This window comes from Cricetulus griseus, chromosome 4 (genome assembly GCF_003668045.3).
Source record: "Cricetulus griseus strain 17A/GY chromosome 4, alternate assembly CriGri-PICRH-1.0, whole genome shotgun sequence".
Lineage (NCBI taxonomy): Eukaryota > Metazoa > Chordata > Mammalia > Rodentia > Cricetidae > Cricetulus > Cricetulus griseus.
Window position 1 is genome coordinate 79,714,378 of NC_048597.1, and position 19,843 is coordinate 79,734,220.

Sequence of the window (19,843 nt, forward strand, 5' to 3'; positions counted from 1 at the left end):
CAACTCAGTGAGACTGTCTCAAAATAATGAGAGGACTGGGGATATAGTTCAGTGGTAGAGCACCTGCCTAGAATCCGCCAGTGAGGGGCTAGGGGTGTGGCTCAGAGGTAGAGCACCTAGCATGCAGGAGATCATAGGTTCAAAGTTTTATACACACACACACACACACACACACACACACACACACACACACACGAACACACACGAACACACACGAACACACACACACACACACACACACACACACACGAGTTTTTTTTTTTTTTTTTAAAGGACTGTTAAAGACTCAGCTCTGAGCCGGGCGTTAGTGGCACATGCCTTTAATCCCAGCACTCGAGAGGCAGAGGCAGGCATATCTCTGTGAGTTTGAGACCAGCCTGGTCTACAAGAGCTAGTTCCAAGACAGGCTCCGAAGCTACACAGAGAAACCCTGTCTCGAAAAACAAAACAAACAAGACTCGGGCTCTGACATCATTTTATGAGGCCATCTGTGAATTGTCATGGTGGTGCACACCTGCTGTCTCAGCACTCACACCTGCTGTCTCAGCACTCACGAGGCTGAGGCAGGAGGACTGAACATTCCTGGCCAACCTGGGGTACACATCACAAGGTCCTGTCTCAAAATCCCAAAATCCAAGAAATTATCTAACTCAGCACCCTCTTCCTCAGCTTAGGAAAAGCCGAGCCTCCCACTGTGGGGAAAGGCTAATCACCAGCTGCAGTGGTCAGAGACAGCAGAGTCAAAGACCAAATGCACAGGTGGGCCTGGTACTGTTTGGGGCTGGGGTTGTCAGGTCCAAAGTTGGGAGAAACTGGTTGGCCAGGAGCTGGAGGCTGGTCTCAAAAGGAAAGAGCACTACTAGCTTGAAGAAATAACTTTTATTTTTAAATGGTGCTGCAGATGGGTCTGGTGAGGTCCACATCTGCCCCTGTTAAGATACTGGTGTTCACCCCCAGCCCCTACAACAGCAGCTCAAGGGCCCCGGAGGGGGACAAGAAGTGGGTCTTGGGAGCAGGAGTGGGGAGCCCCAAATCCTGTGCCTGCTAGGCCCTCATGAGGCCACAGGTCCTTGGCCCCAGCTTCTGGACCACACAGCAGCCACCTCATGAGCTAGGAGGACAGCGCGGGCCAGCAAACGGGTTGTCTTCCCTCCACAGGCCTCTGTCTCCTTCAGTTTGGATTTCTGATGAAGAGTGACAAGTTTAGCTTCGTGATGCTGTCAAGGAACGGGGGCAGTTCCCCAGCTAGGGCCCCCGTGCCGTGGCCATCCATGCCTAGGGAGGCACTAAAGTCCTTGGGAGATTAACTGTCCTCTTTGCATAGCGGGCCTCTTGGGGGTCCAAAGGGGACCATTGGGCATTCAGAACTAGACCACGCCTATCAAACTAGCTTCCTTTCTACCACCCACCCAATTCTCTGATCCTTGTCATTATTCTGTCCCTGTATCGGTCTCTGTCTAGTCCCCTTTCTGCAGGTCCCCACATTCCTCTCTTCCCACACCCACCAACCCACTACAGGGCGGTGACAACCTTCGAGTACGCTTGGAAAGCTTTCCTGGAGGTCGGCAGCCGGGTGAGGGGCGCCATGGGCAGCAGGAAGCAGCAGAAACAGCAACACCAGTGATGGCCACATTTCGCAGGGACAGGGCGCTGTGAAAGGATGGGCTATCGATCAGAGGCCCTCCCCCCCTGCCCAGCTGTCCTCCGTTCCCTCCCTTTTCTGCACGTCAAGGCCCGCCTTCTCACTTCCGAGGTGCCCTGTGTCAGCCCTCAGCCTGGTCAACGGTCTCCAGTTCTCCAAGAACTGTCAGGTGCAGTCAGTTGTGGCCCAGAGTGGCTCTGGAACTACTGGTCTCCGCGAGCCAGCTCACAAGTCCTGGCCACACCCCTCACCCAGAGCCACGCCCCTTAAGCCTGAACTGAGCCCGCCCACTCTGACCACACCCTTCAGCCCAAGCCATGCACACCCACTCAGAACTGCTCCCTTATACAATGGGCATGCCCTTAAGACTTGGCCATCCCCCCTCCCCCGCTGAGAAATACATCTTGGCAGAGCTGCTCAGCTTTTTGCTGAGCGCTGTCCTGGATATGGGCTTGACTTTGCTCGTTGGTCCTTTGCAGACCAGGACCCACCAGCACCATTGCCAGAACTCTAGTGGCCCACGGTCCCTTGTTCCTTTTCATTCTCCGCCCTTCTTTCTTCCTTCATCCTCTATGTGTTCATGAAGTGGCCAGAGGGCGGATTCAGATATCGTTCTCTATTACACTCCACCAATTCCTTTGGAGTTCAAACTTTTCAGCTGAACAGGCAGCCAGCAAGCCCCAGCCATCCTCCAGTCTCCACCCAGTTCAATGCTGGGATCACAGACAGCTGTGGGACCACACTGGTTGTGTGAGAACCGTTAAAATACAATTTAATGGGGGGCATGCGGGTGTCATGAGCATGAGTGGTGGTCAGAAGACAGTTTTCGGGGGCTGGTTCTCTCCTTCCACCCTGTCAGGAGTCCCAGGGATTGAGTTCAGGTTATTAGATTGGGCAACTGGTGCCTTTACTGGCTGAGCCATCTCGAATACCTCCTGGACATTTCTTAAATGTGATTCTTCATCAAATCAAGAACATTTTATATTTACCCCAAAGGAATAGAAACCTTAAAATTTAAGAATATGAAGTTTTCAAAGTTTGTAAACATGAAAAGTGATTCACACAGACACACAAACACACATGCCATATATACACACAATAAATGTAATAATAAATATGAGCTGGTGTGGTGGCACACACTTTTAATCCCAGAACTTTGGAAACAGAGGCAGGATGATCTCTGTGAGTTTGAGGTCAGCCTGGTCTTCATAGTGAATTCTAGGACAGCCAGGGCTACATAGTGAGACCCCATTTCAAAAAAAAAAAAAAAAAGTACCAAATACAGTTGTATCTGTAAAAAAGATGTACTACTGGCTTTTTTTTTCCTCTCTTTTAAAATATACCATAGTGGTAAGCTTCAAGGGCATGGTGCAAGAAATCATATTAGATGCCACTGAAGCTAAAGTGACCATGAAGGAGTCCTGCACAGAGTTATACAAACTAGACACTCTGACACACAGTGCATTGCTAGACAACATAAAAGTATGGCATGCTAACAAGTGCTAGCTAGTTGTGAATTTTAAAATCATCTATCAAAGGGTCACATACATGCACAGAAATACACAGTGCAGAACACACCGGGGTATTCAGTACCAGATTTAAAAACAGGCAATGGCAGGAACCTGACATGTAACCTCTGCAAGCCTCAGCTAAACCTAAGTGGTGTGCTGATTGACCGCACGGACGTTTTTGCCTGTGTTTAACCTTCACATGGAATCATACCGTGTGCAGACCTGTGTCTGGGCGTCTTTACTCAGTTATGTGACTCCTCAGACTTCAACATCATCCCCTCCCACTGTCCAACCAGATTCCACAGTGGAAACACACCCCTTTTACTACATATGCGAGCCTTGAGAGTTCTGAGATTTTTTTTTTTTTGAAGTTTCACATTATATGTATCTCTAGTGCATTAGTGTGTGCCTCTGTGTATTCTCTCTCTCTCTCTCTCTCTCTCTCTCTCTCTCTCTCTCTCTCTCTCTGGTGTGTGTGTGTGTGTGTGTGTGTGTGTGTGTGTGTGTGTGTGTGTGTGCACCCGCGTGTTTCTTCCTGCTTTGAGTAAAAGGGTATACACATGCTTAAAGGGTCAGTTTTGCAAAGCGTATTATCAATTGCCCACTAATGCACAAGTTCCTGCCACAGGGCTGGAGGGATGGCTAGGTAATTGATAGCATTTGGAAAGGATGGAGTGCTAACAACTGCCGGTAATTCCAGTTCCAGGGGATTCAATACCCTTTTCTGGTCTCCAAAGGCACCTGCACACACACACACACACACACACACACACCTTTTTAAAATGTTTTTGTTGGGTACATTCTTGCAATACCTGATTTTTTTGTGCTTTCCATTCTAACTATTTCAGTGAACAAGCTTTAAAAATTACTGTGCATGATGTATGTGTGTGGGCATGCATGTGCCATACAGTGTGTGTGGCTCAGAGGGCATCTATCAAGAGTTGGTTTTCTTCCTTCCACCATAAGTTCCGGGTCATAGGACTTATGTAGCCATTTCACAGCCCTCAGTGTTTGGGTTTTTAGCCTATATTCCCTTGATTATTAATAAGCTAAAACAGCTTTTTACATATGTATTGCTATATAGGCTTTTTTTTTCTTAATCGATGTGGACAGCCATGTCTTTTGCTCATGTTCTCCACTTACTGATTAGGGGGCATACTTTATATATTCCAGATAAAACACCAGAAAACCAGGTGCTCCAAGGCCAGATTCGGACTGCCGCAATGCTTGTAAATGAAGGCTCAATGGGAAATAGCCATGCATCGTTGTCTGGGTACTATATGGGGTTGCCTGCTAGTACACAAGGAAAGTCAGGCAGCTGTGAAGGGACAAAAGCTACAGGGTTTACTCACTGGCTCTTTACTGAATAAGCTTACCAATACCTTTTCCTTACTGTATGAACTGCAAGAACAGTCAACCTGTTTTACTAATCACTTACAAAAGGTTAATTCTTAACTTTATGTGTGTTCTGCACATATGAATACAGGTGCCCATGGGGGCCAGAAGAGGGCGTGAGAGCCCTAGGAGAAGAGTTAAAGATGATTGTGAGGCACCCATTATGGGTACTGAGAACTTAACTCGGGTCCTCTGCAAGAGAAGCAAGTGCTCTTAACTGCTGAGCCATCCTTCCAGCCCCTCCTACCCACTTTAAACTCATTTAAAATTGTTTCTACGTGTATGTGCAAGTGAATGCAGAGACCAGAGGTGTTGGGTCTGGAACTGGAGCTACAGGTGGTTGTGGATTCCCAAATCAGCCCCCCTTCAAGAGAACTAAGTACTCTTCAGGAATGAGCAATCACTCCAGCCCCCATCCCCACACCACTTCTTAATAGCTAAACACAAATTCAACTTTAGTCTAACCCAAACTAAATGACTGCTAAAGTATTCTTTGTTCTAAAGCACTGGGAATAGGGGACAATAAACAAAAATGACGCCATATTTATACCACACAACAGTCTTTTAGTGAAATGGATGTAAGCAACCCTACATTATGTTTGCATATGTGGTGGTTTGAATAGGACTGGCCCCCATAGGTTCATTTATTTGAATCTTGGTCATTAGGGAGTAGCACTAGGTGTGACCTTGTTGAGGTACGTGTGCCCTTCCTTGCCGGAAGAAGTGTATCACTCTGTGTGTGTGTGTGGGGGGGTAGGCTTTGGAGTTTCAAATGCTCGAGCCAGTGTCTCTCTCTCTTTCTGCTGCCTGCAGATACAGATGTTGAACTCTCAGCTATTTCTCCAGCACAATGTCTGCCTGACTGCCACCATGCTTCCCACCATGACAAAAATGGACTAAACCTCTTAACTGTAAGCAGCTCTAATTAAATGTCTTCCTTTATAAGAACTGCCATGGTCCTGGATTGGGGAGGGGTGAAGAGAAATTGGGGAGGGAGCAGAAGGAGAGGGAGGGAAAATGAATAAATTTAATTAATAAAAAAATTAAAAGATTTGAGTGGCTATGGTGTCTCTTCGCAGAAATATTACACTGACTAAGACAGCAAAGTTTATCAAAATAGTATTTTTTAAAAAATTATGTTCAATTCCAGTTGAAAAATTTTTACAAAACCACCCTACTGGTAAGCATTCACAAAAAAATTATGCACTTTCCTATTATAAAACACATTTCACCAATATACCCATTGTGACACTTTGTCATTCCAATACTCAATACCATGTTTTCACAAATTATTCAAAGCACGGTTGCCAAAAATTGCATAGAATTACTATTAAATTGCATTTCTAAAACACCAGAGAAGCCACATATTTAGTAACCCTTATGATCAACTCCCAACTTTATAACTTCCTTTCATAAATTTATTCAGAACAGGTAACTTCTTGCGTATTTTCTATAAACACCTGTTTTTACATCAGGAATATGGCTTTTAGCATAAGCTTCCAAAGTGTGTTACATAGTCACCTTATTGACATTTCTTAGCAAGGCTCCCTGATAGGTAAATACAATTTAAATCAAAAATAAATATTAAATACTTTGAAAGTTTTGCTCCTGTAAAAATTACGTAGTGTCCCGTGAGTTACATGGTCATGGTTTCTTCTTGCTGGATTTTTACGGATTCTTCTCTGAAAATTCAGTTTAAAATGCATTTCTGGACTTCTCATTCAGAGCATGGACGCTCTACTTGTGAATCATTGGGGTGGAGCTCCGTGTAGAGCATCTATAGCATGCAAAAGGCCCTGTATTCAATTCCCAGCACCACAAATATAAAAATTGGGGAGGGGATCCACCCCGACTCCCTAATAGACTTCCAATGTTTAATTGAGATGTCAGAGACTTTCCACATTGAGTACATTTACATTCCCTCTTTTATGAATTCTCTGATGGCTATTGAAGGCCGATCTGTGATGGAACTTTTTCCCGCATTCATTACATTCATAAGGTTTCTCTCCTGAATGAGTCCGGTAATGTACAGTGAGGTATGATTTCTGAGAAAAGACTTTCCCACATTCATTACATTCATAAGGTTTCTCTCCTGAATGGCTTCTATAGTGTACAGTGAGGTTTGACATCCGAGAGAAGACTTTCCCACACTTGCTACATTCATAGGGCTTCTCTCCTGAATGAATCCGGTGATGAATAGTGAGATACGACTTCTGAGAGAAAAACTTTCCACATTCATAACATTCATACGGCTTCTCACCTGTGTGTACTCTTTGATGTCTAAAGAGGGATGAATTATGAGAGAAGGTTTTCCCACATTCATTGCACCCAAAGGGTTTGTCTTCTGAATGACCTCTGTAATGTACAGTGTAGTATGACAAATCTGAGAATGACTTTCCACATATATTACAGTCATAAGTTTTTTCCCCTTCTGGAATGGACTGGTGCCCACTGAAGGCTGAATTTTCAAGGAAGGTTTTCCCACACTCGTTACACTCATAGTGTTTCTCTCCTGTGTCATTTGTGTGATCAGGAAGACATTGCAGCTGAGAGAACTTACCACATTCACTACACTCATGGACTCTCTCTTCTGTATGTACCTTCCGATGCCTAATGAAAGCTGAGTTTAGATTGAAGGTTTTCCCACATTCTGTACACTCATATGGTTTCTCTTCTAAATGGCTCCTATAGTGTATGGTGAGGTATGATACCCGAGAGAAGAATTTCCCACACTCACTACACTGATAGGGCTTCTCCCCCGTGTGTGTTCTCTGGTGTGTAATGAGAGTGGACTTCCGGTAATAGGATTTCCCACACTCATTACACTTATAAAGCTTCTCTCCTGTGTGTGTTCTCTGATGGTCGTTGAGGGCAGACTTTCGGGAGAAGGATTTCCCACATTCATTACATGGGTAGGGCCTCTCCCCGGAATGATTTCTCTGGTGTAGAGTGAGGTGTGTCTTTTGGCAGAAAGTTTTTCCACACTCACTACATTCATAGGGCTTTTCTCCTGAATGAGTTCTCAGATGTTGTGTGAGATGTAACTTCTGACAGAAGGTTTTCCCACATTCATTACACTTATAGGGTTTCTCCTCTAAATGTGATCTCCGATGGACAGTGAGGGTTCCCTTTTGACTAAAAGACTTTCCACACACATTACATGCATATGGTTTCTCTCCTGTGTGAGCTCTCTGATGTATGATGAATTTAGACTTTTTACAGAAGGATTTCCCACACTGTGTACATTCGAAGGGCTTCATTTCTAGCTGTGATCTCTGATATGCATTGAAATCTGACATCTGGATGAAGTCTGGTCCAGAGTCATCCCATTCATAGGGCTTCTCCCCCAGATAAGTTCTCTCATGAGCCATGAAAACAGATTCACTGTCTAAGGCTTCCATGCACTCATAATCAAAGGGTTTCTCCAAAATGGTAATTTTCTGCAGAATACTTTCATCATGTTGAGAAGTATCCCCATTTTGATTAAAGTCATCCAGTTTCTCTCTGTATGTTTTTCCACAATCAATACACTTGTTGGGCTTCTCTACTGCATACCTTCCATCACTACTAATTAATGCTGAAATAGATTCCAAAGTCTTCCCACAGGAGACACAACTGTGAGCTCTTGTGCTTGAAGAAATGAGGTGTGGTTCTAGGTCATAAATTTTATCAGATGTATCCCCTTTCTCTGCTCTTTGGTTGTTGAGATCATCAGCCTGCCTCGTATGTTTGTCTTCATTTTCTTGGATTTTCTCTATGGTATCACCAACTTTGCTGATTTCTGAAAAGGAGTTAAGATTGAACAAATGTTGTCAATACGAATATACAAGCTACAGAAGGGGATGGTACCTAAATGTCATTTAGATAATCTATTGAGTATATAGGTGTCCTTTTCCTTTGATTTATAATATGTAATATATATGTGTGTATGTGTGTGTGTAGAGGAATAAGTGGGAAGAGAGTAAATTTACACTGAAAACAAGCACCTTAGTTATTTTACAAATCACCTAAGAAATGACAGCAGAAAGCGCAGTTACTGAAAAGGTGTTAGACTTAGAATGGGAGGACTCATAGCAAAGGGAAGCAGGGAAAATAATAATTATTGGGCATATATGAAAAAGAAATGTTTCAACATGGCTTGTGTTTGGGAGAAACAGATTCTCATTTATATCAAATGGCAATACATCAGCCACACAGGAGACCGTCACCCCAGACACTTCTACATTAACACCAATGGCAATGCATCACCACACAGAAGATTGCCCCTTAGACATTTCTGAAATCTTTGCTTTTGTTTTTGTTTGAAATAGTGTCTTTTTACTTAGCTCAGGCCAGCCTTAAGCTTTCAGCAACTTTCCTGCCTTCCCCGGAGTTCTGAGACTACAGACCTGAGCCACTATGCCCAGTAAAGTCTTTGCCTTTATAGCTGGCACATAAGTAAAAACATTCTGAAAGTTCCATTTTCTTCCCATTTAAAGAGAATCCCACAACCATGGCTTAGACAGTTTGTGATACAAAGTAAATGCTCATTACATTCAGCCTTTAATTTCCTTTCAATGTCATAACTTAAATTTCCCCACACCAGTTATGACCCCATCATATTTTCTCTTAATTCTGGATGTAAATAAATCCCCATATTTCTGGATCTCACCTGATATAAAGCATCAAATTTCAAAGGCTTCCCCTACAATATTAATTGGAGTGACCACCTTTTAAAATTTCACCCTCCATTCACTTACCCAAATGACTTTGAGCATGGCAGTCCCCTTCCATCATCCACGGTTCTTCTCCTTGCTCCAACTTAATAATCACATTTGGCTTGGTAACGTCATACCCTGTTAACAAGAAAATGAGAAGGGTTGGGATTAATTGTTTGGCTGTAGAATCACTGTGGTACAGGAGCCGAGCCACAAGTTACATAACACTTTTCCCATTTTTTACCTTTTGTGAATAGGGCTGTAACTGAGAGGCAGAGGCTCCTTTTTGCCTAACATATAGGAGCTTTGAGTTCAATATCCAGTACCACTAGGGGAAAAAAAAGTAAGCTCTTCCAATGGAGCAGTAAAGACAGACCTCATGTCTACCGCGAAGGACTAAGGAGCACTTGTTCCTTTACAATAGAGACAAATCACTGAACTCATAGTATCGAGAAGGCAACTGGTCCTCACCCACGGAGATGAGGTTGCTGTAGTTCTCCAGCATCACATCCCTGTATGTCGTCTTCTCCTCAGAGCCCAGCTGCCGCCACTCCTCCTGGGTGAAGGCCACAGCCACATCCTTGAATGACAGTGGGCCCTGAAACGGCATTGTGATCAGAATTAGGAGATATATAAAAGGCACAGGGAGAACAAGCTTTTCCCAAGCAACTGGTACAGTTAACCATGAACATTCTATACCTCAATGTTACAGAGCCTGGAAGGAAAACAAACCATATTGCAAATATGTTGTCTTGGGAAACAAAAGTAAAAACAAAATTCTAATGTAACAAGTTCTCTATCAACTTGACATAATCTAGAACCATCTGAGAAAGGCTTCAGGGACAGGACAGACAGGACAGTCAGGTGACTGCTGATTCTGAGTAGAAGTTGGTGGTTTTGGCATTGCTGCCAGAGACAGGAGAAGACACAGATTTCAGACCTCCAACACTATATAATCACACATGCTCTGTTCAAAGAGAAAATTTCTATGCAAGATAAATGATAATCTATCTGTATGGGATTATCAGGAATACAGACCCAATCTAAGACTATATCAGACAAAAAAGGGCATCAATTCAACTCTATCCACAGTGGACAGGCTTTTCGTTTCTCTAAACGAAAACTTCTAGAAAACCATTTCAGTGCGAATTTGGACAAATTAATCCCCTCTGTGAATCCACCACCTGTAAAAAATGACCCAATGCCCACTGAGTTAATCTCAGTGATCAACTTGAGATCCCAAATCACTAGGAAGACAGGCGTCTAGCCATTCTTATGGAGGGTTATCTTGGTTAGGTTAAATGAGGCTGGAAGGCCTGCCCACCACGTGTAGCTTCATTCCCTTGTCTTAGATCTTGAACTGTACGAGTAGAAGAAAGTGGTCTAAGAACAAGCATTCATGGCTTCCTGTTTTTCGAAGGTAGGTACAATGTGACCAGCTGCCTCATGCATCTGCTGCTGACCTCCCTGCTGGGATGGACTGTGAGCCAAAATAAGCCCTGTCTTTCTTAATCTATATTCATCAGAGTAATTATTTTTGGGGGGGTTTCGAGACAGGGTTTTTCTGTGTAGCTTTGGAGCCTATCCTGGAACTCACTCTGGAGACTGGGCTGGCCTCGAACTCACAGAGATTCACCTGTCTCTGCCTCCCGAGTGCTGGGATTAAAGGCGTGTGCCACCAACGCCTGGCTCTCATCAGAGTAATTTTTAAAGATGCCATAATTTTATGTGTATGAATGTTTTCCATGTATGTATGTGCACATATGCACAGTGCCTGTGGCCAGAAGAGGATATTGGATTGCCTGGAACTGGGGTTACAGGTGGTTATGAGCCACCATCGGGTGCTGGGATCAACCCTGGAACCTCTGGAAGAGCAGCCAGTGTCAACTGCTGAGCCATCTCTCCAGCCTTGTCACAGCAGCAGGAAAGGTAACTAAGCTGTCATGTACCCTATTTACTTCCAGACTCTGCAGCCATCACCCCTGTAAAGAAGAGGTGAGGCAAGCTGGTAGCACTGGAATCCATTGAATTAGCTGTTAATAATTTCTCTTTCCTTGCCTAGAATGGCAATCTAGAATCAATTTCTAGTACCGCAAAGAAAAAATTCCCCACAAATTCAAATAGAATACAAAGAATCATCAGCTAGCTGGGCAGTGGTGGTGCACGTCTTTAATCTCAGCATTTGGGAGGCAGAGGCTGGAGGAATCTCTGTGAATTCAAGGCTAGCCTGGTCTACAGAACTAGTTCCAGGAATGCTGAAGCTACATAAAGAAACCCTGTCTGGGAAAAAACCCAAACCAAATCAAAGTATCATCAGCTAAGGAAAATAGTATAAACAAATGGCATCAAGATGAACAATTCAACACTAACAAAACTAAATTTATACATAAAAAAGAATTTAGTTTCTGTATATGTATGGGTGTTTTGCTGGCATGTATGTCTGCACACCATATGCATGCCTAGAGCCCACAGAAACCAGACAAATCTCCTGGAACTGGAGTCACAGAAAGTTATAAACTGCCATGCAGGTGCTTGAACCCGGGTCCGCTGAAGAATAGCAAATGCTCTTAACCACTGAGACATCTCTCCAGCTCAGAGAAATTAAATTTTACCTATTAATTTATATTTAAAAAGTATGTGTGTACACTTAAGCCAGGGCACATGTGTGAAAGCCAGTGGAGAACATTGTGAAGTATGTTCTTTTGTTTTTGTTTTGTTTGTTTGTTTTTTCAAGACAGGGTTTCTTTGTGTAGCTTTGGAGCCTGACCTGGAACTAGCTCTTGTAGACCAGGCTGGACTCGAACTCACAGAGATCCACCTGCCTCTGCCTCCTGAGTGCTGGGACTAAAGGCATGCGCCATCACTGCCTGGCCTGAAGTATGTTCTTTTCTTCCACCTTAATATGGGTTCTGAAGATCAAACTCATGTCCTTAGGCATTTGTGGCAAGCATTTTTATCTGCTGGGCCACTGTGCTGACCTGATTCCTATCTTGTTTTCTCTTATATTTTTGGTTGTGAGCCTAGCCTTCAACGGCTGAGCCATCTCTCCAGCCATCTTATCTTGTTTTCTAATAAATTAAGATACTGCTTCCATAAGATACGATTGCATTGATAAGGAATGGGTGTTGGAAACTATTTAGAATTTAAGAGACTAAACAGTTGGATTGGTTCTAAACCCTCAAGTGAAGCACAAGTGCAGCACATTATTGTAGCACAGCTAAAAAGAAAACCCTTTGCTTCCCCAAATGGTCATATTTATCTTTAGAGGAGTAATGTGGGACAGGAAAACCTATTCCTGTTTGCAGATGATATGAAAATTCAGAGAACTGATAATGAAAACCAACTCTACAAAATAACTGTAAAGTAACAGGATAAAAAATTAACACACACTGCCAGGAGTGGTGTGCACATCTGTAATCCCAGCACTTAGAAGATGGAGACAGGAGGGTCTCTTTCAAGGCAAGGCTGGGCTACATAATAAAATTCTATTCCACAAAATAAGAAAATAAGCTGGGCATGGCGACACAAACCTGTAATCCTGGCACCTGGGAACTTGAGGCAGGAAAACCATGAGTTCTAAGGCTACCTGAGATATTTGGCAGGATTCTGTTTCAACAAGTATGTATCTGCTTGCATGCATGTGCAGATATAGCTTAATGGTAAGAGTACTGACCTAGTACAGTGTGCTCTGGGTTCAACTCCCAGTACTGGTGGGCATTTGCTTGGGGTAATAACACTACTAGATTAATAAATGTAGACTCTTATGATTTAAATCATTTGGCAGTGCTGGGGTGTAAGTCAATGGAGTGTGTGCTTAGCATATCAGAGGCCCCAAGTTCAATACCCAGAATCAAAAATCTAAATAGTTTGGTACTGAACACAAAGAGAAGTAAAATAGAAATGTCTTAGTTTTCATCTCTGCAGCTGTGACACAACACTGATCAAAAGCAACCTGAAGAGGAAAGGGTTTATTCGGCTTAGTGGTTACAGGCCATCATCAAAAGAAACCAAGGCGGCAACTCAAGGCAGGAATCTGATGCAGAGGCCATGGGGGTATGCTGCTTACTGGCTTGTTCTCCATGGCTTGCTCAACATGCTTTATTATACAGCCCAAAGGCATCCATGTCTACAGTTTTCTGGACCTTCCCACATCAATTAATCTAGAAAATGACCGACCCCACATGCCAATTTGGTGGAGGGGAGTCCCAGGTAATGCTGGTTTGTATCAAGTTAACAAAAATGAGCCAGCACAGAGTTTGAAAGTGGGAAGTGGGGTTTCATTTTTATATAAGGAGGATGTCATCTCAACCCATAGATATTGATTTGCAGAATTCGGATTAAAGCCAGGGCTTTGCACGTGCCAGGCAAACGCACTGCCACCGAACTATATCTTTTGTGTAACTAACTTGTAATAAACAGTGCCGTAGCTTGGGGGTGTTCTAAGTGATCTACAACAGGCCATTATGATTAAAGTCTTGGTCCCAGGGGGGTGACACTCACTCTTCAATAGGTAGAACATATACAGTTCCTTAGACTGTTGGGGGTGGGGTGTGACCAAAATAACAACTGTAGAAACTAGTCTCTCTCTCCTTTTCCCTATCTGGCCACAGATACCCTTCTAACATGATCCACGATGTAAAACAGCTTAGAACTGACCAGTCAGTGCTGGGCTCATGGATCTCCAAAACTGTGAGCAAAACGACAGTTTTCTCTGTAAGTCTGCTGGCTCTGGTATTTCACTGTAGTGACCCAAGGCTGTAAGAGCAGAAGAAAACTGAACAAGGATAAAACCACCCCCAAGCCTTTGGCCAGCACAAAATAAATACCCACTAGATCATGATTCTAAATGCAAAAACAAGTGAAGCCAAATACGAAAAAATAAAAGGGGATTTTCTTTGTAACCTTCCAAAAATGATTCAAAATGTAGAAACGAGGACTTCCAAGCTCAGCAGTGACAGGAACAGGATGCACCCTCTAATGCACAAGTTCCCATCTGCATGCAGTTTTCTGCTGTGCTGTGCTGACTGTGAGGGCGAGTGAGAGCTGCATTTAGTCTCTCTCTCCACAGTTCTGTTAGGCACTGGTTCCTGTGTTTTATTGGGCATGTAAATGCTCAGGATTGTTAGGTCTGCCTACAGTTGTAAGACTGAGACTCTATGTTGTGGAATATTTAGCTATGTAAAGATGTGTTACATTTGTTTCTGCTGCATTTGTTTAATTATGAAAAAATGTGTTGCTGTTTCACCTTGCCTGCCTAAGGAACCTGAATGGTCTAATAAAGAGTTAAACAGCCAATAGCTAGGCAGGAGCAGGATAGGAGAGGCTGGTGAGCAGAGAGAGTAAGCAGGAGAAACCCAGGCTTGAGGAGGAGGAGGAGGAGGAGGAGGAGAGAATGACTGAGAAAGACAGCGAGACACCGGGGACCAGGCAGGCAGGTGCCAGCCAGCAGACAGAGTAGGACATAAATAAGGAAGGTAAAAAGCCCCGAGGCAAAACATAAACCAAGAGAAACAGATTAAAGTAAGAGCTAAGCTAAGGCCAAGAACTCATAATGAATATTAATTCTCTGTGTCAAGATTTGGGAGCTGGGGCCGGGCATTGGTGGCGCATGCCTTTAATCCCATCACTCAGGAGGCAGAGGCAGGCGGATCTCTGTGAGTTTGAGACCAGCCTGGGCTACAGAGCTAGTTCCAGGACAGGCTCCAAAGCCACAGAGAAACCCTGCCTCAAAACAACCCCCCCCCAAAAAAAATAAAGATTTGGGAGCTGGTTGGTGGTCCAAAAGAAAAAGTCTGGTACAACTCTACGATTCTATGTATAATACTCTGATTCTAAGGATGATTCCATGGATGATTCTATGGATGATTCTATGATTCTATGGATAAGATTCTATGATTCCATGGATAAAGCTCTGATTCTATGCATGATTCCATAATTCCATGAATAAGACTCTGATTCTATGTATGACTCCATAACTCTAGGATAAGATTCTATGATTCTATGAATAAGACTCTCCCAGTTGGATCCCCTAAAAAAAAGACCAAACAAAAATCCTCAAGCACTTGCAATATTCTCTAGATTAAGCAATCACTTTGTCATTGTGAAGTGGTTTTTATTACATCTGGTGCTATAGAGTGTATAGCCATTCTGGCTCTCTCTTGAGTAACACTGGCATGGTGGCCTAGTGAGATGGCTCAGTGGGTAAAACGGACTTGCTACACAGCCTGACTATCTGGGGTTCATCTCCAAAATCCATATGGAGGGTGAAAACTGACTTCTGCAAGTTGTTCTCTGACCCCTACATGCATGTGGTACATACTGCCCCCCCAAAAAAACACACACATGTAGGCACATAAAAAATAAATTTTTAAAAAGTTGTCTTAAAAAAAAAAGAATTGGTGCCTTAGAGCAAAAGGAATGCAAGATTTCTTTGTAAAATTCTTTTGTTTCTTTCTCTGAAATTACTTCAAAATAAAATGTTGAATAAAAACAAACAAACACTATCAAATATTCAAGAAGTGTTTGCAAAGAACTCAAAAAACCAACTTAAAGAGATTATGTGGTCTCCAAACTCAAGATTTAACTATCAAGTCAATCACACATCAATGTGCTGAAACACTTAAAACATTTTTAAAACTGTAGGCTCTGGATAACAAAAACATGAAACATGCTGATCAGATGCCCACCGAGTAGTTCTAGTCTGTCTTCTTACAGAAGTATTCTAGCTCATATATGTAGAAGAAATGGCACGAGTGGGCTACCATTCTGCCTTCCCTAAGAACTTTGCAGACTGTGACAACAGCTACCACTGCATAGCTGCTAATCAATCAACGGAGACAGGAACATAACAGACGTTTCTAGAAGGAAACACACAAATGTCATGTACAACAGTTTTGATGTCAGTGTTGTCAATTTTATAGACTCTAGAGTCACCTGGGAGATGGGCCTATTGGGATTGTCTTGATTACATTAGCTGAGGTGGGAAGAGCTATTGCTGTGGATGTCACCGGTCCCCAGCAGAGATGCTGTGGATGTCCTGGATGACTGAAACACACAAAGGGGCTGCGCGGCAGCATGCTTTCCTCTTTCCCTTTTGACTTCACACAAGAATTATCAGCCCCCTTAAATTAAACTCCTGCTGCCTGCCCCTGCATGAGGAACAGTGAGCTCTAGAACAGTGAGCTCAACCAAAACATGTAAGTTGCTTTTGTCAAGGTAACTTTGCAACATGCAAACAGAAAAGTAACAAAGACAATGGTCTTGCCCAAAGAATGGACAAACCAGGTATGGTGGTGTACACCTGCGATTCCAGCACTTAGATGTGGAGGCAGGAGGATAAGCAGTTCATCAGAATCAAGGTCATTCTCAGGCTACACTAGCATTCTGGAGGCCAACCTGAGCTACACGAGGCCCTGTCTCAAAATGTCAACAACAAAAACGAATGGGCATACTCTGATTAATCTTTCTGAGCAAACTATCAATTTTACAAGGCATGCAAGGAATTTTCTAAACTACTTTAAAGGTAAAACGATAATGGCAAGAATCCAAACTGTGAAACAACAAATAAACAACCCAGTTTGGTGTGTGTGTGTGTGTGGGGGGGTGCGACAGAAAAAATTTAAAACCATATGAGGCATTCTCAAGAACCATTATTAAAAGATATTGATCAAACTATAACAACATATAGTCTGGATTTAAAAAGTAAATATCACATTGGCTTATGACATTCTGGTCCCTGGAAAAATATTAAGCAACAAGCTCTTGGGCAGCTGGGCCTCTGCTTACAGACCAGACAAGGAGAACACAGGACTGAAAAGTTGTTATCAGGAATGTGATCCACAATCATACCAACTTGAATAAAGAAAAACTCCCAAGTCCTAGGAAATCTTCTTTGTGTGTGTGTGTGTGGGGGGGGGTGTTTGAGACAGGGTTTCTCTGTGGCTTGGAGGCTGTCCTGGAACTAGCTCTTGTAGACCAGGTTGGTCTCGAACTCACAGAGATCCGCCTGCCTCTGCCTCCCGAGTGCTAGGACTAAAGGCATTCACCATCACTGCCTGGCTGGAAATCTTTACTTTCCATAAGCAACAAAAAATGGCATCTCCCAGTAGGAAGCGCAGGTGATGCAATGGATACTATTTTTCTTTCTCTAATACTGTCAAGTAACTTCATTAGCCTAGGATTATCACACTGCCTATACAACAGACCATGACAATCTGCCCCTCAGGCTATATTTTATATGATAATTGCCTTTATTTATTTCTCCACTACCATTTTAAAGAACAGTCCTTTGTCAGTCTCCCAAAATATATTTCAAAGGAGAAAAGAATATTTACAAATGGGAAAACTCACCTTTGATCTACTCATTTTCTGCTGCTCTTGGGAAAGTGCAGATACTGCTGATGGTGGACCTATAGGAGGAAAAGGTCACTGAAATCGACATTAACTGGTCTACACAGAGTCTCATCTCTTGTCTGGGAACCACCAAATGAAATCATACCTCTACAAACAATTTGAAGAGGTAACACGGGTGACAGAACGATAACTCCGACAGGTAGCAGTTGGATGGGCTACATTTTCTTCAAGGCAGAGTTTCTCTCTATAGCCCTGGCTGTTCTGGAACTTGATCTGTAGACCAGGCTGGCTTCGAACTTAAGAGATGTGCCTGCCACTGCCTCCCAAGAACTGGGATTAAAGATGTGCACCACCATGGGCTGGCTGGGCTATACTTTCAACGATGAACTCAACAATGCTCCCCCGCCCCCCAGTCCCTGGGCATTAGATGTAAAGGTGCAAAAAGGCTACGTATTTTACTATTTCCTACTCAAATTGTTGAAAATACATCATGTTTTTAAAGAATCTGAGCTCTATACATTTGCGATTAATGTCCCACGAGATGACATACACGTAATCCCAGCTCTCTGGAGACAGGAGGATCACCGAGGACCAGAACAACCTGGGCAACACAGGGAGTCCACGTCTCAAAAAATAAAAACGTAAAAAAGAAAAATGGTCCAGATGGACAGTCGTCGTACTAACAGTAATAAGGCGTGGTTTGTTTTCAAACTGTGCAACTAAACTTGGCTACTGCTGCACATTTCAAAAAGCAATACCAGAGAAACTGGAAAACAATGCCACTCTTATCCACAAACCCCTGCTTCGCTTTGGTTAAGTCACACACCATCGCACTGAGACTTCCTCCACGAGCAGAGGCAAAAGCAGACTTCTGCACTACACCTTTATATGCTACAAGGGTAGTCAAGTGCTACAAAGGCAGGAACCAGCAGACAGAGCACTGGTGCTGATGAGTGCTGACTGACACCGTGGGAATCTGGAAGTGCCTGCGCACCTCGTCCTCGGACTGTACAAGCATCCCAAAGTCGTGCCGCTACCCTGCTGTCAGCCGACCACCGCAACCCTTCCGGGCTCCGCACGCTGGAGACAGCTGGGAGCCTAGGTTGACATAGATCGGTAGGGCCTTGGCAAGCGACCCGCCAGGCCCAGTCTCCCCCTCCGCAGCCCCGATCAGCGTCCACGGGCCTCACCGAGCAGGCGATCCCGCCGCCCCTGTCCTCCCAGCCCTCAGCCTCTGCGCCGCGCTCCCGCTAGGCCTTCCCGGACCGCACGGCCGCGCTTTCCGGCTGCAGACCGGGAAACTCTGGACTCGGTCGCCCGCAGGCTCCGCGAATCTAACTCAGCCGACGCAAAAGCTGCGAGAGAGAAGGTATCCGCAAGCCCGGACCTGCAAGAATTCAGGGCTGCGCAGAGGCCGTGCGCACGCACAAGCACACGCATAGGCGGAGACGCGCATGTGCAGCATCTTACCGGAAGTCTGAGTTCCAAGGCCCTCCTTTCTCCCCCGGAGACGCACAGAAACTCTATCTCCCAGAGGGCTTCGCGCCGCTGCATCTAGGGACCATCGCGCAAGAGTGTACCTCCTCCCAGCAGCTTGGAGGCCACGCTCTGAGAGCGATGGCCGCCCCCAGGCATGCTCTCACCTTCGCGTTTGTCCTCACTCCCTTTGAGCCTGGAGAAACGGCCTGCGGGTTTAAGTCCCAAACCCTTTCTAGGCCTGGGACTCATAAAAATAGAAAGAAGATTCTGGCAGAAAGAGAGGAAATTGTGTGTCATTCCCAATTAACCAAACTTCCTTGAAATACTAGGCGCAAGAAATACCCAGCAATGCTTTACAAAGAAGGAAGAGAAAACACAAATGGTGGGTTTTCTAGATCACACGACTAATGAATGCATAGAAACTTTAAAAACAGAACCAGAAAGAGCACACAGAAAGAAAATAGCTATCTATAATGTAACCTCTGAAAGATGATATCTGGAGTCAGGCAACGATGGCAAACTTTCAAAAATGATAAAGTATGATGAACAATTCATCAATTTCTTGATGAAATAATGCAACAGTGTTCTTGGCCTAATCTTTCATAAAGATGTTGGCGTCAAAATTAATACCAAAATTTGCCAACCCAGGAAGTTGTCTGTGCTGATGCAGAAAGTAATAGAGTTTCATCATTGAAGAAGCACCAAGCCACCTTGAAACACCAGTCTTAGGTAAACCATTAAGGAGCCAGCAGGAGACAGAAGCATCA

At 44.0% G+C, this 19,843-nt stretch overlaps 1 protein-coding gene across 6 annotated transcripts; it reads right to left on the minus strand.

Annotated features, from left to right (window-relative positions):
- Positions 1–5,651: 5,651 nt before the first annotated feature.
- Rbak (RB associated KRAB zinc finger) lies at positions 5,652–19,003 on the minus strand. Of its 6 annotated transcripts, XM_027413556.2 has the most exons (6): positions 18,788–18,978; positions 17,595–17,653; positions 15,932–16,102; positions 9,717–9,843; positions 9,288–9,383; positions 5,652–8,329 (listed from the first exon to the last, which is right to left on the minus strand). In XM_027413556.2, exons 4-6 carry the CDS (start codon positions 9,748–9,750, stop codon positions 6,435–6,437), a joined length of 2,025 nt encoding a protein of 674 aa, XP_027269357.1. In that variant the 5' UTR covers positions 9,751–9,843; positions 15,932–16,102; positions 17,595–17,653; positions 18,788–18,978; the 3' UTR covers positions 5,652–6,434. The 6 variants fall into 6 exon arrangements, with proteins under 6 accessions (XP_027269357.1, XP_027269356.1, XP_027269353.1 ...); XM_027413555.2 differs by lacking the exons at positions 15,932–16,102; positions 18,788–18,978 and adding an exon at positions 18,985–19,003; XM_027413552.2 differs by lacking the exon at positions 15,932–16,102.
- Between the last annotated feature and the right edge of the window lie 840 nt (positions 19,004–19,843).

Excerpts from the sequence above, each read along its gene's own strand:
- Rbak (XM_027413555.2), bottom strand. Across the intron at positions 9,384-9,716 it reads CAGCAACCTCATCTCCGTGG|GGTATGACGTTACCAAGCCA; the intron begins GTGAGGACCAGT and ends TCTTGTTAACAG. Across the intron at positions 8,330-9,287 it reads CCATGCTCAAAGTCATTTGG|AAATCAGCAAAGTTGGTGAT; the intron begins GTAAGTGAATGG and ends ACTCCTTTTCAG.